The sequence below is a fragment of the Denticeps clupeoides genome, chromosome 7, assembly GCF_900700375.1.
Source record: "Denticeps clupeoides chromosome 7, fDenClu1.1, whole genome shotgun sequence".
NCBI lineage: Eukaryota > Metazoa > Chordata > Actinopteri > Clupeiformes > Denticipitidae > Denticeps > Denticeps clupeoides.
The window spans coordinates 19,616,122-19,640,881 of record NC_041713.1 but is presented as its reverse complement, the minus strand read 5'-3'; the positions used below and the strand labels follow the sequence as shown (position 1 = coordinate 19,640,881).

General features: G+C 40.6%; 1 protein-coding gene across 1 annotated transcript in view; it reads right to left on the bottom strand.

The window, feature by feature from the left end:
- kcnh4a (potassium voltage-gated channel, subfamily H (eag-related), member 4a) overlaps positions 1–24,740 on the bottom strand; it is a 33,250-nt gene extending 8,510 nt beyond the window's left edge. Inside the window, exons 1-11 of the mRNA XM_028986038.1 lie at positions 24,416–24,740; positions 24,002–24,099; positions 12,909–13,142; positions 11,892–12,023; positions 11,536–11,669; positions 4,061–4,322; positions 3,126–3,283; positions 2,779–2,986; positions 2,314–2,508; positions 1,724–1,923; positions 614–863 (exon numbers count right to left, since the gene is read on the bottom strand). Of these exons, the coding sequence (XP_028841871.1) occupies positions 614–863; positions 1,724–1,923; positions 2,314–2,508; positions 2,779–2,986; positions 3,126–3,283; positions 4,061–4,322; positions 11,536–11,669; positions 11,892–12,023; positions 12,909–13,142; positions 24,002–24,077 (1,849 nt within the window). The 5' untranslated portion in view covers positions 24,078–24,099; positions 24,416–24,740. The remainder of the gene's footprint in view (positions 1–613; positions 864–1,723; positions 1,924–2,313; positions 2,509–2,778; positions 2,987–3,125; positions 3,284–4,060; positions 4,323–11,535; positions 11,670–11,891; positions 12,024–12,908; positions 13,143–24,001; positions 24,100–24,415) is intronic.
- Positions 24,741–24,760: the final 20 nt, after the last annotated feature.

Below are 24,760 nucleotides of genomic sequence, written 5' to 3'. Positions count from 1 at the left end.
TAGACACATGAAACAGCATAAGAAATGATGTCTTGTTTTCTGATAAATTAAGTCTCAAAATTAAGTGATTGTTTGTTTAAAACAAGCAAAATTATCTGCCAATGGGGTAAGAAAACTGATCTTAATGAGATTTAATCTCAAACAGAAGTTTTAAGCATCACTTAATTTTCTCATGGAATTTTTCTTGTCTGGTAATCTTGATTTAAGAATTTTTAGATATTTGGACTGGAAACAAGACAAAATGACTAGGTAAGAAAAGCTTTTTTTGCAGTGTAGCTATACATGACAACAGATTGAAAAATGAATGGACCAAAAAAGGCTAGTGAATAAAAACATGTCTGCCGCGCTGTCTATGAGGCGCTCAAATAAAGTTTTTTTTTTTATAATCAAATGTCTCCGCGTCGCGTGACATAACGAATCGATTAGGAAATTCGTTGCCAACTCTTTTAGTAATCGTTTTTTATCGATTCAATCGATTCGTTGTTGCAGCCCTACTTACAGTGCTTACTTACTTAAAGAAAATAGCACCTACAGTTAGGTAGCTCTTTAAATAAATACTTTAAATGGATTTTCATCATCACGTAGAATTTTCTTTCTACTTTCACACACTTACCCAATATGGCAAGCACTGTGCCATCTTTCAAGACTTCAAGAGAGCCGGAGCAGACAAAATGCTGGGCGTGGAGAGCATCACCATGGCGGATGAGAAACTCTCCGGGGGCACAGAAGGAGGTTTTGATGTGGAGGGACAGGGAGCGCAGGCACCCCCTACTCGCTGAGGAGAAGAGTGGCAGCTGCAGGATGTTCTTGTTGAGGTGCATAGCGATGTCGGCTCGCAGCTCGTCAGGAAAGTCATGCAGAAGCTGTGAAAAACATTCAAGAAGCTCCGTTTACCTAAACTTAAAGCCATTTGGTGTGGAGCAGTGAATGTTTTCCACAAACTGGACAGATAGAGCTCCTTCCTTCATAATTATTGTTTCAGACATCTGGAGCTATTTATATGCTGTGTGAACCAATTAGAACTTTCTCAGATGTAATTGTAGTGTACATTAACACACAAACACTTGTTAAAACTTGTCATGTCGGTGTGTTAAAATCCGAAAGTGTGTGTATATATATTCTCAGTGAATAAATCTCAGGGCTGATAAATGGGGGTGTTGATGAGAAAGTCTGCCCCCCTCAGTACTTCTGTCACCAACCCATTAATTAGCAGAAGCTCTCTGCACTGGGCCAAATAAGCCATCAGCAGAAGCAAAGGCTTGTTTCGTTGTTCACAAAGCAACCAGCCATTATCAGCCAACGGCTGAACTGACCCAGATTTAAAATGATATTCCCCGTGCTGAGCATGCCCACACAACACCTACATGAACAATGAGGTCGGGCATCCACTCTCGGCAAAAACCCACTCACACCGAAACATCTGCCATCTGAGGCATTTGTTTATTTTAAATGTCTATCACTAATTGATTTGATTTTTTTCGTTAAATGAACAAACATGCATCATTTTAATTATATTGCAGCAAAAGGTTTATCCCCAGCAATGAGATGCCTAATGGCTTTAGATTACTGCAATAATGCATCCTTTGACTATGCATTAATATCATTTTACGTGCACTTTACATGCTGACAGCAATTAGGTGAGTATTGATAAGACCGGAGCCAGAATTCTTCAGCCTCTGTCTATAAATAAGAAGACACTATCGTGTCACACACACTGGCTCACCTCATTGGCATTGATCCCATTGTTGACGGACCAGGTTGTCTGGAAGTACTCCAGCATGCGCTGTTTGAGGTGCTGGGGGAGGCGATGGACACGAATGAAGTCTTTCAGGTCCTTCATGCGTGTGTGGTAGAGCGAGCGGCGCGAGTACATGCGCTGGATGATGGCCGTCACGTTCCCAAAGACCACAGCATGCATCAAAGCTGGAAAAGGCCGGGCAGAGGTATTCTCAAGTATAACATGAGCTTTGGGTCCGGGCTCTCTGTTCATGTTCAGCTGCACTACAGCATTTGTTTTCTACCTCTACCATGAAAGCAGTTAGAAGAACATTCCTTTAAATGAGACTTTTCACTGTTAGGTTGTGGTGAATTGTCTCAAATGAAAACCTGTTAATCAGTAAAAGTGACTCATTTTTTTTTTTTGCAATATTGCAATAACTACAGCATACCTAACCATAAAATATATGCAGCTCAAAATAAGGATGAAGTAAACATATACTCACCTAAATCCAATTTCAAAATTCTGTCTATGATAATTCGGCATGTACGGCAGAATTGTGAAGGGGGTGAAAGGCTCCGCTGAACTCAACTCACCCCCAATGAGCATGGTGCAGATGGAGAAGATCTTCTCAGCGTCTGTGTTGGCACAGACATTGCCGAAGCCCACGCTGGTCAGACTGCTCAGAGTGAAATAGAGCGAGGCGATGTAGGCGCTCTGGACCGATGGACCACCCAGAGTGCTGTTCACGTACGGGGTCTCCAGACGTTTCCCCAGCTCCTGCAACCAGCCTGACAAAACGAGATTGTGCAAAGCATGTATGCGCAACTCTTTCCACGCGGCTGCCATTCTGGGCTATTTAGGGCTAGCAAGGCCACGCCCATTTCTGAAGGAACCGATAAAGTCGCAAGTGCACTAGTAATACAACCGTATTGCGGTTGAGAATGTCAAATGGTACACAACTGGCTCAATACTATTTCCCAGTTCCCTGGTCACTAGATTATTCACTAGATTATCAGTAAAGATACAGACACACACAAGTATTACCAAGAAAGTATTACCAATGTCCCAGGTGAGGGGGTCGTTGCTCTCAAGCTCTTTGCGTCCAATTACGTACCACACACAGGCGAGCCAGTGGGCTAGCAGTGCGAACATGGACATGAGTAGGGTGAGCACCACCGAGCTGTACTGAGAGTATCGGTCCAACTTCTGCAGTAACCTCAGGAGGCGCAACAAACGCACCGTCTTGAGAAGATGCACTAGAGACGTCTGCAAAACACACACACACACACACACACACACAACATATTTCCACAAATATACACTAATTCACAAACACATCACACACAACTATTTTAATAAGAACCATTTTATGAAACAGTTTATGTGTGCACATGCACACACTTACAACTGTAATGTTGAAGGCGTAGAGTAGGTCAAAGGGCAGCGCAGCAATGAGGTCCAGTATGAACCAGGTAGCTGAATAGTGCAGGCATATGGAACGGGTGTCATATACAACCTGACCTGATTCACTCACATAGGTGGTTCGGAAATTTAGCACGATGTCTGCAGGGGAAAGACAGAAAGTAAAAGACTGCCTTTGCTATACATTCCCACACAATAAGATACATTCTGTAGGAAGCCATGGGTTAGAATCGCGGGTTTTATTGTATAATGAAGCGTCTATCTTTAAAAATAAGACATGACATTGGTATTTGCAGCAGCCTTCCGGGTTCGAAACATCCCTGTATTGGTGTCCCAGAGCTGGGTTTACCATGTTCCCTTGGGCCTATGATATTTCGGAATTGAGATGATCCTCATGAGTCCTTTGACATTTACACTCACTCACTTTCCATAGCTCACACACTTAGACCGACAGACAATTCAGAGTCACCAATTGCCTAGCATGCATGCCGCCGTGTGGCCTGTGATATACAGATTGTGGTTTAAATTGTATAAAAATATATATGTATCTTATCGTATATATCATTTTAATATCATATTGACACTATGTGCCTTGGGAGGATTGTGACTCATGCCTGGGAACGTCTAAACCTGGCATTCTCCAGGATTAGATGTGCCAAGATTTGTTGCTTTTTTGTTTTGATGTACCAAGGCTATGTTCACAAGGTGGCGGGTGACATATGCTATGATTGACACCTCCGTTGACGCTCAGCCATACTGTGCTATTAACAACATCTTGGGAGCTGCCACCTATGAAATTATGATATGAGCTGAGAGGTGAAGAGGTGAAGAGATATAATAACGAATAACTAATTGTTTGCTGTGGTGTTGCTGCCATCACCCATCTCTGGTGGCATCCTTGGGTCTGTCCACACGCACCTATGATGAAGAGCATCTCCACGGCAATGTCGCTGACTATAGTACTTCGGGAGGCTGAATCGCACTCGTCGTTGCCATGACTACTGTCATCAAGGGTGGAGAAGCAGACATTGTATGGCACCGTAACAGCCACATAGAAAGTGGCCAAAAGAATCAGCCAGTCCCACAATGCTTTGCACAGACTGTAGTGCAGTAGGATGAAGCGAGACTTCTGCACGGCAGCCACCTTGTATTCTGGGAGCGAAGGTTTCGGGAAAACATTCTGCAAAATTCAAGAAAGCATCAGTTAACAATGACCTGTCCTGAACATGTCCAACGCACTGTTACAAAAATGATTTTGTTCCAGCATCTGTACTCTGTCATCTGAAATAAGTATGCAAATGCATGCATGTACAGCATGTATTAGACATCCTTATCCTGAGTGGCCTACAATCAGTAGTTACAGGGACATTTGCCCCCTGGAGACACTGTTTTAAGTGTCTTTCTTAAGAACACAATGGTAGTAAGTGAGGTTTGAACCATCCTTAATATGCAATATATATTCTGTCAGGTAATGTGTATTCTTAGTAAAATGAAGAATCCAAAGACACGATATGTGTATGAGTAAGTAATGCTAATATAAAGATTGGTTTAGAAATGACCAGCACCCAATGGTCCAATGTAACGTGTCAAAGAACAAATAATATTACCTATAATACTATAGTGCAGGGGTGGGCAAACTTTTTTAAGCTCAGGGGCCACATTGACTTTTAATATTTGACAGAGGGGCCGGGCTGGCACCATATGCATTCATATCAGACATAAACATAAAAAAGGCAATACAGTGTTCATATTTACACAATCAGTATCGCAGAGAGTCAAGGACAGATCTCCTACACTGCAAACAACTAATCGTCCTTTTGTACTTCATGATCACACTGGAATAAAATGTTTGAGACATGTGCATTTTGTGTATTTGAAGTGTGCGTGTTTAATGAAAACGCATGTATGAAATACAGACTCATTCCATCACATAATAAGTATGTGCCACCTAGTCAACGTCGACAAAGGTTTTTTAAAACGATAAGCCAATCATCTGTTCCATGACATGGACTAATTGCTGGATTGTTAAGGAGAATAAAACAAGCGTATCCCTTCGTTCAGGGAGCACTTTAAGCCAGGAGTACTGTAGCAGCTGTCCTTGACTTTCTGAGACACTGATTCGGTCCTGACAGTTCAACTTTATTTGTTGTGAAGCGTGCAGGAGCGCAATACAAGCAAAATGCGTTTTTACGCCATCCTGGGTAACGTAACGTGACGCCGTAAAAAGCGCAGTTGAGGTGGTGTTCAGAAAGGTGCTTTCACATGGATAGCTTTTTATTATTAAACCTGTCACCATGAACCTGGTTATTGGCCCTTATTGCTTGCCATTCATGACCACAATACAGTGTAAAAACCTGTCGGGTTTGGGGCGAAGATCTTCAGCTCTGTCTGCGCCTAATGCGCCACCTGGTGGAACACCATGCATTACTGGAAAACTAACGCAGTTATAATTATGGGCAATTCGGGCTGCAGGCTGTAGTTTGCCCACCTCTGGTTCTAAGTGAACCTCTCTGCAACTGCATGGCCTATTAGTATATTCTAGTTTATTAGTATTATTTTTCATTCTAAATCTTAATGCTCCTGAAATTACTCCAGAGTGTAGGAATCCGCGTATATGTGGAACACTGAAGAAAATGACAAAGGAAAATAAAAAAAAATCCTAATAATTAACCTACATTAGACATATTGCGAGAAAAGATAACAGGCAGCATTAGTAGAGAAATTTCCAACCTGTCAATTTGCGCATGTTAGTGACGTTTTGGACACCATATGTCCAAAATGTCATTTGAGATTTTTCAGGAACTGTAAAACTATTTTGTTTGATTTCTTGTCACAATAGTTATTCATTCCAACTAATAATAGCTGTTTTGGGACTGTTTTGAAAATATCACATCATATGTATAATCATAATTAAAAATGTGTGTGTGTGTGTGTATGTATGTATATTTGTATGTTCCCCAAAAGAACAACATGCAAAATAAATTGGCTGAACAAGAACAATATTTATTGATTAGAAATTAGAAAATAACAATACTAAAACGAAAAATATAAGTCGTATAAAAATGAACTATATTGAACGCGCTTGCACACATAATGGCTGGATTAAGGTAATGTTTTTGCCCTTTTTGGGGTCTCTCAATGCTCGGCAGGGGTGCAGTTTTTACAGTCTTTGTGTGGCTTCAGTCGAGATACTTCACGTTAAGACGAAATGCGATTTGCCTGAATTTTACATATGGGTGTTAATATTGTGTGCACTGTGCTGTGCCCGACGGTGGGATCTTCGTTCGGAAGAGGTTAATTGTCCCATGTGACACACCACAGCACATTGCTTTTAACCCATCCCCTGAGGAAAGCCGCCCGGGGAGCAGTGTGTGGCGGCGGTACCTTGCTCAAGGGGACCTCAATGGCTCTGACATTCAGGATTTTTTGAACCCGCAACCTTTTGATTACTAGCGAGCAAGGAAGCGGACCCAGGGCAGTGGTGGTCAAACACTTTACTACATCGAAGTGTATGAATAAACAGTATTGTCACTGCTGTTAAACAAAGAATTTCATATAAGAATACATGATGCAACATTCTTGTTTTTTTAAGCTAAAGATAATGAACACTGATGTCTTCCTGTGTACCACTGGACACTGAAAAATAACAATGAGATCTACTAAATCTACTGAATTAAAAAAAGAATCATTACAGATTTACTTTCATGACTTGGACACCGTCACCACTGACTTAAAACTTGAACTGAATTCTTGGTCAGCTTGTTCTTTTTTATTCTAATAACTGACAATTCTTAACTGTCATTTACAAACATGCTGCCAAATAGTGTGGTTTTCATCAACGAAATCTTTGATGAGATATCTCTGTGAATGAACGTTAAAGACGTGATGGAAGCAAGACAGGGCGCATGCTAGTCATGTGAGAACTACAACGAGATACATCATGTAACACTGTTTACAAATAAAACTGGAAACGATGATTTACAATAATAAGACAAGACGTTATTTTATTATTACGCAGTCTGTTAATGCATAATAAACAATCAATGGCGTTGCAAATGCTGCAACAGCACATTTAATAGAAATCGTGCGTCTCTATGGATGTTTCACCATAATCTTAATTTCAGAGTTTTTCTGTTTAGTAATACTGTAGATAGACACGAGAAAGACTTGGACTTCTTTATACTTGCAAACAAAGAACATGTTGATGCCTTTTAGTGATTTTTATGTTATTCATTAACACATAAAATGGTTTTATAAGTAGATAAGCTAATATCACATAAATCAATAAAATTGAGATAAATTACTGAGGAAGGACTATATTTTCTCAGCCAAATGTCACATGTGGAACCACGGTTAGATTCCAAACTTAAACACAATTATCCAGCTTCATTCAGATAACAGGTTTATTCTGGCCTGTCATATTAAAGGGCTGGAGAAGCGGATTGTGTCGGCATGGGTGAACTTTAACATTCAGATCAATGATCCTGAAAGAAGAAAAAGCCACAGCCCCTGAGACGTAATTAAAAATGATCCTTAACGACCTGCACTACTGAGTATTCTCTTTTGAAAGTACATTCCAGTTTCATTGCGTGTCTTCTTTGTATTTCCCTTATAAGTATAGTTTAAGTAAGAATGCATTATGTATTTTATGCATTAGTTACCTCACATCAAAACAAAAATAAATTTTATATAATTTTATAAAGACAAATGCATGAATTATATATAATTTTTTCTTAAGTTGGATGACTGAAATGGGACTCAAGTAATCAATACAAATATGTTAGTAAACATTTTAAACATTATATTATAAGTATTATTATTTTACAGGCACATTTGATTAAAAGCATTAAAATGAGTATAATTTTCATACAAGATATGTTATTAATTAATTAATGACTTGTTTTACATTTATGGCATTTAGCAGATGCTCTTGTCCAGAGTGACACATATCATCACACGCCATACATTTAAAAAGTACAGTAAGTACAGTAAGAACACAATAAACCCAATTGCCTCATATTGTTAACTGTTCACCCTTCATGTTTTTTATCCAATATTAACAGTAAAATGTACAGTTGTAACACTAGGTGGACTTGCTGCTTACTACAGACTGTTCTGTTGTGCTTGTGTTTTTAAATCTTGCTCTTCTGGTTCTTTTTGACTCATGGTTCTGTTGTTGTTAAAGAATGTTGTTAAAAAAGTGAACACTGGATAAAAATTTACGTAATCTGTCGCACCTAATATTTTAGCATTGACCTTATGTAAATAAACAGGTTACAGCAGGTTTGATTGGTTTATTTATGATACATCAATGCTAAAATATTAGGTGTGACAGGTTAATAATTTTTTTAAGCTTAGCCAGTGTTCACTCTTTTCAGTGCATAATGTAACATTGCAACAAGTAACAGTGCATAATGTAACATTGCAACATATAGACTCAATTAGAATCAAGAACTCAATTAAACTTTTTTTAAACGATTTTGCAATAACTATGGGATGTCATGATATAGCATGATTGTTCCTGACAAATAACAAAGGTTTCATAAATAACCAAAAATCATTTTAAAGAAATTAATTCATGTAGGAAATAGCATTTGCTTCATATTTTTATTCTTTATGTTTGTATCTTATACATAAGTGTTGTCTGCTACAGCTATTACCATTTATTGACTCACGCAATAGCTCTATTCTCACATTCGCTTTATTTAAACACCCAAAAAGTAGAGGTGGAGTCAACCTACTAAAGTCACAAAAGTGACATTTTGTCTTAATGAGTTCCTACTGAGAACAGGAAGTCTAATTCCGGAGGAGCTGAGTGGAAGACGGTAGGGAGTAATTAGTAATAAGACATGAAAAGGAAACAGGACTTGTTTCCTAGTAACCAACTTCATTTTATGTGCCTGTGCATAAAACACGCAATTGCGCCGTGTTGCGTGCTGGTTCACCTGTGCACTAGTGTGACACTACTGTCACAAGCACTTCCCTACACATAAGGGCTGAACATGTCTTGTATTATTAATACTTAGTGCTGTTAAATAACATTTAATATTCATTATCTACTGTGACTTATACAGATGTTGGTTTGTTTTCTTTGCTGTTTCGGGTACCGAAGCAGATTGTTGGTGTTTGTTCTCTAACCTCCTCCCTCTCCAACACCCCCCAACACACACACACTCACTCCCTTCTTTTTCTCTATCCTCTCTATGTTGACTTTCTCCCTAACTTCTCTTTTTCTCTCTTTTCTTGAACACCCGGTCTTCTCTGTCATGACTGTACCAAGTTAAATAACAAAAATTTAAATTATACTATTATTTTAAAAACTTATTTTGAAAAATTATTTGAAAAGGTAGTGAAGGATGACAGCACACTTTTACATACAAACTGACAGGTCGGGAAAAAAACAAGAAAATATTTAAGCCCTTCCTTTTATGTAACATGTCTATAAACCGCGTAGTTACTGAACAATATGGTAATGATATCTATTAGTTCTCTTTTACAAAGTTTTGAAATTTTAAGTGAACATGACAATTTGAACATACAATGTTATTTGTATTGATTTACAAAAACATAATACTTCTCTAATAAGAGGTTGGACAATCTTACTTAAACCTTTTCCTTAAGTGCTTAGTCCAGAGCTGGGTCATGGGGAAACTGTACCTTTATTAGTCCCACAAGTGGGACATTTGGTGCAAAGCAAGCTGATTAAGAACAGAACATCGGTTTAGAGAGATTACTCGAACTTATCGAAACATTCCATACTGAACAACGCCTCGCACCATCCGCATCACACCCAGAGGAGAGCATTCGCAGCTGCACTGTTCGTGTGAGAACCATCCTTTGCCAGCCACGCCCTATTACTGGTCTCCCCTGACCTGTCTGGCAGTTTCCAAACCACCGGTATGCTGTGCATTTCAATTCATGCCGCACATTGCGCTGTACTTTGATGTCTGCCGTGCACGGCACTTCTGTACATTCCTTGTTCATTCAGTATTCCTACATTTCTCCTCTCAATCATACCTCATCGTAAAAAAAAAAAAAAAAAAAACGTATCTTACTCCAGTCTGCACCGTTGTCATTGAGACCCATGCTAAACATTTTTCTTGTAATAATTTCTTCAATTACAGGATCTGTTTAGTTCCAGATCCTGACTCAGTGTTCCCGCACGCTTGTTTTTCGAACCTATTTTTCAAGAACCTAAGCACTATTTTCGCCGTGTGACTCATTAAACCGATTGTTCTATATTCCCCACACATCTTAGCACCCGTTTTCTTGGCCGTCGGTGTTATATTGGTCTCCAGCACATTCTCCTGGCCACTGTCCTGCCTCGCCGTTCCACAGGCAGAAATCTGTGAGTCCATTTGTTCTGCGGGGATCCCATCCTCCTCCTTTTCCTCGGTAGAGAATACTCAGTCCAAGGCTGTCGGGTTCCGCTCTATTCCACTCTCCGCTCGGAATGTAACGCTACACACTTCTCCTTGTTGGAAGCCCTCACTTATTCAAAACTGCCTCATTTGTTTCCTCCTTAAAGGTGTATACACCTTTTCTTTTTTAACTACCTTTGATCTACCTCACTGTATCCATTCTGCAGTATTACATGAAGATGCTGGCGCAGCCACGGCACGGAGAGGGGAAAATACGCAAATCCATCATACAAACAGTATACGACCGCTCTCTCACACACAAACACACCGTGGAGGTAACGAAGCCCTTTGAAGCACCGTGGATCCTGATCTGAAGCGAATCTCTCACTGAATCACTATTGCTGGGGCATCTGTAAATGTATCGCCGCCCTCTCTTTCCAGCAGCTCTGGAGGTGGTAACGTCCTTTATTTAACCCCACCTCATTCCATCAGAAACATGGGATAATTTGCACGTCCGTAAGAAGCACATAGGCCACTATTTTCAAGCTTGATCGAAGTGCAGTGCTATGTTCTAAGCCTGAGACGTGTTCGCGAGTGCAAGGTCATTTACTATGAAAACATAAAGCAATAGAGAGAGACGCTGGGTTGTTATCGGCATCTCCAAGAAGAGAGTAACTACCCTTTTTGTCTTGAGGAGCCTGAGGATCTCATGCATGCTACTTCCTCATTCTGCATCCGACAATACGTCACACGCACAAACATTGTTAAAGTTTACTTTCATTTACATAAATCCCAGGTCAGCAAACTAGTCCTACAATTATGATATAGCACTGTGCTCAGTTTGAGAATTGTTTCCATAAAGAAAATGAGAGGTGTGGACTACGTAATGAATATTTCATTCATATTTGTGACAGATGGATGGACATTATCCTCAACGTAGTTTCACATCGTTGTTAGTTGGCCCTAATTATGGTTACGGATGTAGTCGTGGTTAAGTCTGTGGTTAATGTAAGGTCATTTTCAGCAACTCACATTTGTCAGTTTGCCTTTGCTCCTGCTGGTGAACTGGTTGGTGAGGCGGTAAACCAGAGTCCTCCCATGCTCTCGAGCGCGGGAAAAGTGTGAACCGCCGGCTTTTCTCCTCTGTCTGTTGTCCTCAGATAGTCCTGATTAAGAACAACATTGTTAGAGTCATTGCATTTAAATCACTGAATTCAAAGCTGCAAGAATAAACATGCACGAGGGCGTGAATTTACACAGTTTCTGCGGTTAAAGTAAGGGAAGCAGAATAGTTTTATAAATACATCAGTTGCATAATTCTGTGCTTAATGTTAATATTGCATGCTCTTCTGGGTTCAGAGTGGGTGAATGTCTGGATGGAACCATACCTTCTCTTCTGCTGCTGTGGTGACTCCTGGCATATGAGTCACTGATGTCTTTGTATGAAAACAGATAGAGAACCACCTCTCCTTTTTCATTCTTTATTGGCACAATGTCTAAGAGACACCAGAACGGATTTCCTAACAGGAAGATAAAGAAATATTTTTGATTTGGCCCACGTTTTCCAGACACCCAATGTCTGGAAATAACGGCTTTCCATTTAATAGTCAAAAGTGGTAAACCTACATCAGGGGAATAAGCTTTCATTTCAAATATAGTTTACATTTGTGGCACTTATTAAACATCCTGATCCAGAGACTTACAATCAGTAGTTACAGGGACAGTCTCCCCGGAGCAACTTAGGGTTAAGTGTCTTGCACAGGGACACAATGGTAGTAAGTGGGGTTTGAACCTGGGTCTTCTGGTTCATAGGCAAGTGTGTTACACTGAGCCCAGATACTGTGACATTGTGGTTTACCTTGTAGTATAACATTTAATGCTATTTTTAAGCCACAGGCAAGTGTTAAAAATAATAAAGAACACACTAAAGTTTTTTCTAAGGAAAGAAAAAGTCCACGACACAACTACTTCAAAAATCATAAATATATTGAACACATTGTGATGGTACAGTGGTACAGTGATGCTGCCACTATATCTGATATTTACAATGCTAGTTACATTCTGAGAGGAAATATATATCATGGCAAAAATATATAATGGACTGACAGCAAAAAAAAATTCTAAGTGTACAAACTAATAAAAAAAAATAAAATGAAATAACAATTAATATCCCAGTCTAATTTTATACATTGCACTGATTCCAAAAAGTGTCAAGTGCTGTTTCTTACTGATTCGAAAATACCAACTATCACTTCAAAGCTGTAACACCGTAACACTCCAGGAATCAGAAACACAGCAGATGTTTATGATAATTGTCATAATTCCCACCCTTGCTGAAAAAGTCATCTGGCTACCTGATTGGTGAATTAGGTTAAGAAAATTTTTTTGCCTACAGCCATTCTTACCATTCTTCCTGTAGAAGCGCACTTCAGCCTGATACTCTCTCTGGCCCTCCAGAGTCTTCTCCACTTGTTGTATCACCCGTTCACTTGTTTCCCCTCCACACAGGAAGTGACACGTGCACGTTTTCTGCATTACCTCTGTCCGCCCATAGCCTGTGAGCTCGCAGAACCCATCAGAGCAGTACACAATAGGGTATCCGCGGCAACCCTGGGCATTTCCGAGCAGAAAGTTGCTGTCTAGGATCGCAAGGGAGTCAGAAAGAGAGAAAGAGAGTCAGGAGCTTAGTAAAAGTTCACCATGAGACAAAGCACTACTTTCAAATCAATTTGAAATGGCTTCAATAGTTTATCTTACTAGATCATTACATTATTGGCAAGAAATCTCAGAATGAACAAGATTTTAACAAAATGAGCATGTCTGAAATGGTGTAGACCTTTACCTTTATGTAGACCTTTACCTTTACCTGTTCAAAGTAGACCATGTCCATTGTTATTTGTGCCAATATGGCTGTGCATATGTGAGTTATGCATATTCTTCAGTTTTAACATGTAGGATGCTGTATTAGTCATTACATATATATATAAAACTGAATTTAAATGGTATTTTAAAACCATTTTAGCATTACTGCCATTTATGAGTGTGAATTTAAATGAAGGATGTGGTGTAACTTTAGCCCAGATCCAGAGGATGTGAAATTCACCAAGGTCAGGATGCAGTGAAGATTTCACTCCTGATTTTTTACCTTTCCCTCTTTCTCTCTGCCTTCTCTCTTCATTCTCCCTCCTACACACTGACAGTGTTCTTTTCTTTCACCCACTCCTGAATTCCAGCCTCTCTGCCGTTCAGGGATACTGCTTCACGCTGCCCTGGCATTTCAGATATTTCAGAGTATTTCTGCGTGAAAGCAGGGATTATGATCTAATGGAATAAGAACTATTTTTGAAATACACCTTAATGACACAAAATCTGTGCCAGTTTGAGTCATGGTAAATCGGAGTCAATCTTTTGAGCTGGGTCAGAGTGTGCTGAGGAAGTGTGCATTTTTGCATTTGTCTCTCTGTGAATGAGTTTTGCATCAAAACTAAATGCAATAACTAAACACAAAACCCTGGAATGTTGCAATCTGAATATAGTTTATATGTTTAATGCCAGAAGGACAGACGGGTTCATCTTCTCAGTGTCTGTCACTGAATCAGACGCTCTTTTTCTCATACTCATTTACAGACACATATTGTAAGAGCTGACGTCCTCTCCAGCTAGATGACTGGTGTTCAGAGCATCCAAACACATGCTGTCCGCGTTACCATGGCAACCTGAGTTTCACCTAGGCTTTGATGGGTTGATGTTTATATAAGATACTTTGAATATGTTATGTCCTTTATCACTGTATCCCTCCAATCACGGCACTTGGAACCTATAACTCGCATTTGCACCTATGTACAGTCCTGGTTGTACCAGGTTGTAGCACAGTTGTTATAATAGAAACCCCAAAGACCATCCACATTGTGGTGATAAATACAGTTACAGTAGGCATTCAATATACCCCAAATGATAATAATAAGTAAGGCCGTCAACCAAAAAAAATCCCCCATTTTGCAATTAAACTCCTTCATTGTCCGTCTCCATCTTTATGTAGGCATTGCCACTGGCTAGGATGAATTTAGGATGAATTTGCCACTTAAGTCATAGGTCAAGAAGTCAACAAATTGTAGTTGCGTTTTTATTATTTTAACGCATGATATATTTATGAATTAATCACTTTGATTAACTCAATAATTTTGACAGCCGTAACAAGATAATTAGTTTAGATGCTGGTTGGCATTGGATGAATGTGTTTACTGAGGTATCAGGTACCCTAACATATATTTCTGCGTTGTTCACCGAACATGCATTAACGCACCATTCCAAAAGCCCAAATCTAAGCTGCAAAGCTGCAGAGCCCCCACGCCCACTTCATGGGGTCAGGGTTAGCAATTATTCCCCTAATTTCAGGCTTGTGTTCTGTGTAAAAACGCCACAGGAACCTATGCAGTCAAGTGTTCTTAGCACTGCCTCTCTAAGCGACCCATTTTCTCGATGAGCCATTGCGTTTGAGGCAGCTGTTTAGAAGGTACGAGGCGAGCACTTTGATTGGTGGAGGCAAACCATCAGTGTTCCTGTTAAAATTGCCCTTCTCCCAGGCCAACTGAAAACAGGCTATACCTGAAAAACACTCTGAATACACCCACACACACCTTGCATAACAAGAACTTTAATTTAGCTATAGCTCTCATTTCATGGGTCATCCTGACTCAAGGTGCGTCTATATGAGCGAGAGAGAAGTGAAAGTATATTTTGGTCGACTCCAGCTCTGCTAGCTAATACATCCAACTCATTTACATTTGGGCCCTGGTCATGAACAAAGGTGCCCGAGTTTTACATTCACAATGTGTTGACACAGCCAGACTATTTTAAGATGGTGTCACATTGACAGGTGATGACAGCCTTGGAGGTAATGGCGGAGGAGAAGAAGAAAGCACACACACCCACACAAATGTACTGCCGGGCCACTGTGAACACACACACATGCAGATCGTACTCAGTGACGGTGATAAAGCTGCAGCAAAAATCATTATATTTGCAGTATATAACAGTATATTACGCACTGCTCTTATGTGGCTGTGGGTCTGTGTATAAAATCTGGATTAAGAACATCCACAATGGCATTAAGCATATTGCATTATTACATTACTATATAAAATATTGCTCTCATTGCTCCATGGTGACACAACCTGACAGAAAATATCAGTCTTTATGATATGAAGTCTTTCCAGTTGTTCTTTTTGTCATTGTCTCAACACTCAGAACCATGAACTTAAGTGACACCATTTGACGAAGCCACCAGGTACCACTTTTATTTTCTCTTCACTGCCTTGTGTAATAACTATGATTTCCAACCCATCCACCTGTTGGCATCAGTCTCAGCACCCGACCAGACAAGCCAATGCACCCTGGGGAAATTCAGTTTTCCACAACATAGAATTTTCACATAAATTTGAACATAAAAAAGACTGCTATTTTGTTTTGGGCAGTGGTGGCCTTGCGGTTAAGGAAGCGGCCCCTAATCAGAGGGTTGTTGGTTGGAATCCCGATCCGCCAAGGTGCCACTGAGGTGCCACTGAGCAAAGCACCGTCCCCCCACACTGCTCCCCGGGCGCCTGTCATGGCTGCCCACTGCTCACTCAGGGTGATGGTTAAAAGCAGAGGACACGTTTCGTTGTGTCACCATGTGCTGTGCTGCAGTGTATAAGAATGACAATCACTTCACTTTCACATTCACTTCAATTGCAGCTTTTCCAGTTCAGACCTTCAAGGACTGTTCAGTCCAAGGATTGATAGCGCCAGACACTGGTGTTGCAGCACCTCACCAACTGCTGACCTTCTGGGTCACACTTCTGAGAACAATGTGAGAAAAACACCATCTTGCGAGCAGAAATGTAAAAAAAAAAAACCTCAGCAAAACTGAACAGATATTCATTCCTGCTGATTCCTCCCCACAGCAGGATCTTAAAATTACCCTGGAGAACTCTCCAATCTCGTCTTCTTTCACTGCACGCAACCATGGGGTAACCATGGACAATTCCCTCTCCTGCTCGCCTCACATTTCCAATTTCTCTCACTCATGTTGATTCCTTCTCTAGAACATTAGTATTTGTTGCATTTCTTTTCAACACAGGCTACTCTTCCAATCTCTCGTATTTTTCCGATCAATGGTCATCTCCAAACTGGGCTACTGGAACTCACTCCTGGCCGGTCTTCCTTTTGGTGCTACTCGACCTCTCCAGCTGATCCAGAACGCTTCCCAAATTCTCCCACACCGCTCCATTGCTACGTTCCCTCCACTGGCTTCCTGCACCATCCCGCATTAGATTTTAAATCCTGATGCTTGCCTCTAAAGCACAGTGAAGGGTCAGCAGCCTCCTACCTCAGATCTCTCATCACTCCTCACTCTGCACCTCCATCCCTCCCGTCCTCCAGCACTGCTAGACTAGATGTTTGAACAGATTAATCACTAAAGATCTTCGAATGCAAACTATTGAGTTATTAAGATAATGGTATTTACAGGTCGGGTCCTAGTAAACCAAATGAGGAATTACTATGATGCAAAATGCTGTAAATGTAAATGCAAATAAATGTTGGTAGTCAGAAGTAAGTAAGTCCTACAGATTTTATGCTTGAGACCTGGAAGAAGAGCAGCAGGACGTGACACTGTTTGCCATGCAAGAAGAAGGAAAATTACGCCATGGTGGGCAAGAAGTCTAATTTAATCTCAATTACCGATGCTGCATGCATGGTCGAGTGGGAATTTGACACACAGCATGAGTCCACAGAGCGTGTGCCATCTTATTTTAGCACAATTGAGGACAATTGACAACCACTGCTTGCCTGCTTACTGCAGCAGAAAACCTTTCTGGGTGCAGTCTAACTTATTTAACAATGCAACATACAAAGGTGACTCAAACTAGAATTGAAAAAAGTGGATTTCTTTTCCACCCAACAGAACATTGCATCTGAGGGACTGCAACGTGAAAACGGGAAATGGATGAGACAGTAGCCTATAACCAGCTAATAGGCATCCCACTGTGCTGCACCAGTGCTGAAAAATAGAATGTCTGACTACCTCCAGTCTGAATTAAAACCACACACCTACATCGTAAGGCTGGTATATTCCTTGGTTGAGATTTATTTGCCTATAATTGTAATTATGCCCAGCTGATTAATGTAAATTAATACCACGCTGTGTTCAATCAGAGAGGTGTTGCTTAACACAGCATGACATAAACTGATTTATGGAGTCCGGCCACGTCCGGCCACATTTATAAAGTAAGTGAAAGTTTTTAAGTGCAGCATTGTGCTCTTGACAGATTCTTGCTGGCGAATGTTTGAATGCTTGTTTGTAGTTATTCACTCACTAAAGAACATATAAAGCAGGGAAGGACTTGCTCATTATCCATAATCGCGTAATCCAAGCAAAAAACAAGCATTTGAAAACCACAGCCCCCATTTTCAAATACAACTACAACTACTTACTGCTCCATCTAACAGTTATGAAAGGTTGCCGGTTCGAATCCCAAGGTGCCACTGAGCAGGGGTGATTGGAGTAAAAGCAGAGGACACATTTAGTTGTGTCACCGTGTGCTGTGCTGTTTATCACAATGACAATCACTTCACTTTCACTTTGGTCTACAGCCATGGTGGTTGATTAAAGCCTTGAAAGCCGCTGCTACTGGTTCATGCGTCCCAACTTTTCCTCATTATTTGCCTGCATTAAAGTAGTGTTGGAACACAGTGGAACCAAACCCTCGTGAGCATTATTTGATTAGTATTGTGCTGTAGAAAGTAGTGTGTTGCTATAATAATTGTGGGAAAATGTAATTAATAATGGGAGAACATCACTTCCCCACAGAGAAATTGCAAAGAAAGTCACTCAGAAATACTCAGAAACACTCAGTTTCAACTGTATAGAGAAGACTTTCAGCTGCAGGTTTGACATGTTGATTTGCAGCAAGAAAGACGTCAGAATAAGAAAAAAAGGCCTTTTTTCACACTTTCTTTGCAGTCTTCCTAAGCAATTAAATGGAAATGGAAAGAGTGGACATTGATGAACAGGTTTGCTTAATTGGACACTACCAAAGAAAAATGTGATGTTCTCACATGTGGTGTTGCTATGGTGATTTGTATAAAAAAAAAAAGTCACAAGGAGGTTATAAAGACATATGGCAGTCTACATTTTCTCAATAGGGGCTGCCAATGCCATGCCCTCAGAAAGAAGAGAATGAAAACAGAAATTTGAGGAACCATGGAAAATCAAGATTTTCATTAATCGGCCTGTAACGTTTTGCAGTGCAGATTAGTCCAAATTATACATCTTGCAGTAACCACTTCCAGTAATAACAAACACCAAAAAATATATGATTCTGATAGTCAGTCCCAGTCAATTTCATAAGCTCATTCCATTCCATTCAGTTTTAAATTAATCTGTAATAATGTTTATTTAGGTGATAGTACTAAATCTTTTTCTATATATTACCAGAGGTATTCATTTAAATGAAGAGCTGCCATTAATCACTCACAAGTCAGAATATTTCTGTTCATATTGTGTTTCCGTGGTGACAACCTAGAGGCTGTATGAAAGTGCTGAGAAGAAGAGAGCGAATGGAGCGCACATGCACTCGTTTCACATGCTCAGCCGTCTTCATATAAGTGCACGAATCAGGTTGGAATGCCGTTGTGTTGAATACACAGATGAATTCATTGCTGCTCCGTCATGTGTGGCACACTATACCGTGCCCACCCGCCCACACACACATACGCAAATAACACAACGAGAGGCGGGAACATATCAGTGACTAAATTATAAAAAGTCATCGTGACTCCCAGCAAATCAACAGCAACATTATTGTAGACATACAAATCTGAATTCTCCCGAGTTAGATCTTGTTCACGAATATATCAAAACATGTAATTTAGTATTATTCAGGAATCATTATATAAAACACATCTATACAGTAAATATTAATGGTAAATACATGTAATAATTAAATTGAAAGAGATTGGAAGAGAGGCAAGTTAAAGGACCATTTTGGTGTCATAGGCGATTTTATACATATGCATGCACTGATCCAACATGTATAAAATAATGGTCAAATAATGACAGAAATAACTCAGGTATCAGCAACAGTATGGCGATCTATGAACCTTTCTGTTCAGTTAAACTGTATTTATTTCCTATGTTTCTTACACTGTGCATTCACTCTCCGTTATATGGACCTACACTTAGCTTGGCACTAACATGGCATGGAGGAAGCGAACATTCAAATGTCATCAGCATGGCGGTATTTGATAATAATTTATCAAATGGACAGCTTGCAATAAATATATCAATTTATCAAGTTTTGCCTGTGTTCACTTTTTACAGTGTATATAACAACATAGCAGCATAATTTCAGTCCCAATTTATTCATTAAATTACCTGTGTTGAAATGCAGTCTCTAGAGAGCCCATCAGTGTTTTACTGCAGCAACCCTTACAGTTTTATCAGGCTGCTTTCCCAGTAGACATGCTCTGAAAGGAAACCAATTTAATGACTGTGCCACGGCTGGGTGCTGCTGGGTACAGAGCCTGACAGCAGGGCTCTGATCGCCGATGAGGAGCCCCATAAAAAGGTAGCGGAAAGCAGCAAGACAGTGCTGCAACATTGACGTGGACGCTGCCGTACCTTCTGTATGTTCTTCAGTTCCTGGCCGTGTGCCACACGCCTAGGGGTGTTTAAGTTCTTTTCCTTTTGGCCCTCATGCCAATTATATGTTATAATAAATCCCTCTTGAGATGTGACAGACTGATGTTTGTCAAATTTCGGCAAAAAAGGGTGACAATTCAGAATCCAGAACAGTCTTTAGTCACTGTTATTCATTTTTAGGCCAAAATAAATACATGTATAAAATTCCACAGTTTAACCAGAAATTAAAATCAATATGAATTCAGGCCAAGGCAACATATGATAATGTCACGTCGCCAAAGACGGGGAGGACCCATGCGCAAGTGCTTAGACACAAACCATTTTATTTAAACACATAGGACTCTACTTGGGGTGAATGGAAGTGGAAACGGGAAAAGGAAAGGTTACATTCACTTGTGGAACACATGTTCATTCATAACGCATGCCCTCGCGCTCACACGTTCAACCAAAACATTCCCACAGACTCTGACACGCCAGGCCACCGACCTCACACACAATACACCCTCAACAAAACCACATACTCAACACTCACACCACGCTGACACACCGCGATGGACAGCTTGCAATAACCGCTGACGCTAGACACAGGGGAGGGTCATTACAGGAAACCATAAATACCAGGATATTGCATATACAGTCCCTAACAAAAGTCTTGTCGCTTGTGTACAAATTGACCTCAAGTGCCGCTGAAATAAATTTCTAATCAAGATTTTTTTACAAGAAATGCAAAATGTTAATTTTATTCCCAACAGCTTTTGTATTCTAATGTTTAAAGCTGGTAAAGCGCATTTTTACAAAGACATAAGTGTTGTCGCCTTGTCATATGAGCTTCACCTGTGACTAATAATGGATCAATGAGGTCTCAGGTGTGTATAAAAAGACCCCCAGAACACTAGACCTTCACATCAACTGCAAACATGCCTGAGATTCACCCTGAGACTAAAGTGTTGATTACCAAGAGGCTGAAGACCAGATCCACTGCTGATGAGGCAGACACCTTCAGAGGATTAAAAAAATAAAGATTTGAAGAGACTGGAGACGTTTTTGACTAGTCCAGGTCGGGCAGACCCCGCAAGACAACTGCTCGAGAGGAACGTTTGTTGAAAATCCAAGGCCAGCCCATTTTCCACTGCAGCAGAGCTCCACGAGACCTGGTCACCTGAAGTCCCTGTGTCAACCAGAACAGTTTAGCAGATGCTGTGTGGAAATGGCCTCCATGGTGGAATCAGTGCCCTGAAGCCACCACATAACAAAAGACAATTGAAAAACCGTGTGGTATTTGCCAAGGCCCACAGCCTGCTAAAAGGATGGACTCTGGAAAAGTGGCAGAAGGTGGATTTTTCAGATGAATCTTCTGTTGAATTACACCACAGTCGCCGCAAATATTGCAGGAGACCTACTGGAGCCTGCATGGATCCAAGATTCACCCAGAAAACAGTGAAGTTTGGTGGAGGAAAAATCATGGTCTGGGGTTACAGACAGTGTGGGGGTGTACGAGAGATCTGCAGGGTGGAAAGCAACATCAATAATCGGAATACCAAGAAATCTTAGCTACCTTGTATATTCCCAACCATAAAAGAGGCCAAATTCTGCAGCAGGATGGTGCTCCATCACATACTTCCATCTCCACATCAAAGTTCCTCAAGGCAAAGAAGATCAAGATGCTCCAGGATTGGCACGAACAGACATGAACAGACACCAGACATGAACATCATTGAGCATGTGTGGGGTAGGATGAAAGAGGAAGCATGGAAGAGGAAACCAAAGAATATTGATGAACTCTGGGAGGCATACAAGACTGGTTTCTCTGTTATTCCTGATGATTTAATAAATAAATTGTTTGAATCCTTGCCAACCGCATGGATGCAGTCCTTCAAGCTCATGGAAGTCATACAAGATATGAAATTTGGATCTCACAGCACCACTATTTAATTTGCTGACATATTTTTGTACTTGCCGTAAATTTGTTCAATTTCTCTATAGGGGACAAAACTTTTGTCTTGCCAAAATTGGACCTTTCTGTCTTCATTAAGTGATAAATCTTTTTTTCAGTGAAAAAAATGCATTAAACATAATTTGGTAGGTTTTCGCTTTTCATATGAGCTATTCCTAACAGCAATTGATTAATTAAAAGTCAGGTTAATAGCAGCTGTTTCTACAAAATAGATAAGCAACAAGACTTGTCAGAGACGGTTATTGTTTTATCATTGAATGGATATCGCCATGAATTTTGTTTTAAGTTTATAAAGCCTTGTGGTGAAAAATATCATGTAATACTGTTGACGAATAAAAATGAGATTAAACTAAAATGTCTAAAATGCCTCTTCATTTTCATTGACAAAAACTAGATCAGACGTTCTTTCCTTTATAATATAACAATAATAAGGTAATCTTATTTTAATTGTGAAATGTGTTTGACTGAAAGAAAATGTTGTTTTTGTCTGTTCTGCTGGGTACTATTAATTTATTAACTTGGTTAAATAGAATTGCTGTAATAAAAAAGACTTACCGAACTTTTTGTTGACTGAAACTAGACTAGACTATAATGAGTATGGACGTGACTAAGACTAACAAAGACTAAAATGACAGCTTGATGCAAAGGCTAAACTAAAACTAAAATTAAGATGTGCCTCTCACATTGTTTGTGGGGGTCCTCACACTGCAAGTACTTTACAGTCTGGGGGGGGGGGGGGGGGGGGGTGCTCTGTGCCGTGAGGGTGCATAAGTTCAATTTCCTACTGAAGGACTGTGCCATGTAACATGAGGGTAGTGAAATTGTGAAATGTCTTCCGGTCACACTGAAACGTTTTCACTCACACAAACATGTGAAAAGCTTCACTAATGCTATATGGGCATTTAACACACCGTTTAATTGTAATCTTTGTTTGTGACATAAGAGTATATTTCACCTGTATCTGTGTGAGTGTTTCATATGTGTGTGTGTGTGTGTCCGAGTCCTTTTCACCTGTATCTGTGTGTGTTTCATATGTGTGTGTGCATCCTTTTCACCTGTATCTGTGAGTGTTTCATATGTGTGTGTGTGTGTGTCCGAGTCCTTTTCACCTGTATCTTTGTGAGTGTTTCATATGTGTGTGTGCGTCCTTTTCACCTGTATCTGTGTGTGTTTCATATATGTGTGTGTGTCCCAGTCCTTTTCACCTGTATCTGTGTGTGTTTCATATGTGTGTGTGCGTCCTTTTCACCTGTATCTGTGAGTGTTTCATATGTGTGTGTGTGTGTGTGTGTGTGTCCCAGTCCTTTTCACCTGTATCTGTGTGAGTGTTTCATATGTGTGTGTGTGTGTGTCCGAGTCCTTTTCACCTGTATCTGTGTGTGTTTCATATGTGTGTGTGTGTGTGTCCCAGTCCTTTTCACCTGTATCTGTGTGAGTGTTTCATATGTGTGTGTGTGTGTCCGAGTCCTTTTCACCTGTATCTGTGTGAGTGTTTCATATATGTGTGTGTGTGTGTGTTTTCAGTAGTATAAATGCATGCTTGTCAGTTTCATATGTGAATGTGTGTGTGTGTTTCACATGTGTTTCTGTAACAAAAGTCTGAAATATTTCCTAAACGGCCCTTCATAGATACTCTGCATCAGTGCGGAGACACTGAGCGTATTCGCTCGAATAAAATCTGTTCTTTTTTTTTAAATAATCAAAAGTCTCTGCGTCGCGCGCCACAACGGATCGATCATGAAATTGGTTGCGGACTCTTTTATCCTTTTAATCGATGCGTTGTTGCAGCCCTAAGTCTATGTGCAACGTGGTGATATAGTGACGGAACAACCACAGTCCCCGTCCACTGTGGTGATACTCACGGGTGCCATCGAAGCGCTTGGTGATCGTGTCCAGAAAGGTGTTCTGAGGAGCCAGAAGCCCCTTCATAACCGGCATCTCCACGATCCCGACCTTCCTCCTGCGGTGGAGAGAGCAGCCACGGATCTGAATGTACTACGATCATTCCCGATCAATCCCAGCATTACATTTATCACATTACACATCACAGTCGTGGATAATGTTAAAAAAAAAAAAGTTATCCACAGACCAGATAGTAATCTGATCGTGACAAGCAAAGAAGCGGGAACTAAAACTAATTGAAAAATGAACTTCCTCCCAACATCGCATATGCGCGGCTGTCGGCCAGTCGCCGTTCAGAGAAGAACGCGGATTTCATCAAGAAACGAATTAAACCAGCAGAACCCGCGACAGGAACCGCGCACGGCGCGTCTTACCGTCAGGTCAGCGCCTTCCCTCCATCCTGGTGCATCCACCTTCCTTCCTCCCCCTCTTATTCCTCCTGTCCTCGCATCCCACGACCCCCTGCGTATTCCCGGCGGTGGCGAGTTCAATACACTCCGGGACTTTCACGTGACCCACGCGACCCACGTCACTTATGCTTACAAAGATTTATCCTTCTTTTCGTGTGTCAGAAGTGCAAAGTCTTTCCATCCCTCCGCTCGCAAACTGTTCAGTAATCTGAGTTGAGTTGCGCTTCAGATCTACCTCTCTCTCTCTCTCTCTACCTCTCTCTCTCCCTCTCTCGCTCTACCTCTCTCTCTCTCTCCCTCTCTCGCTCT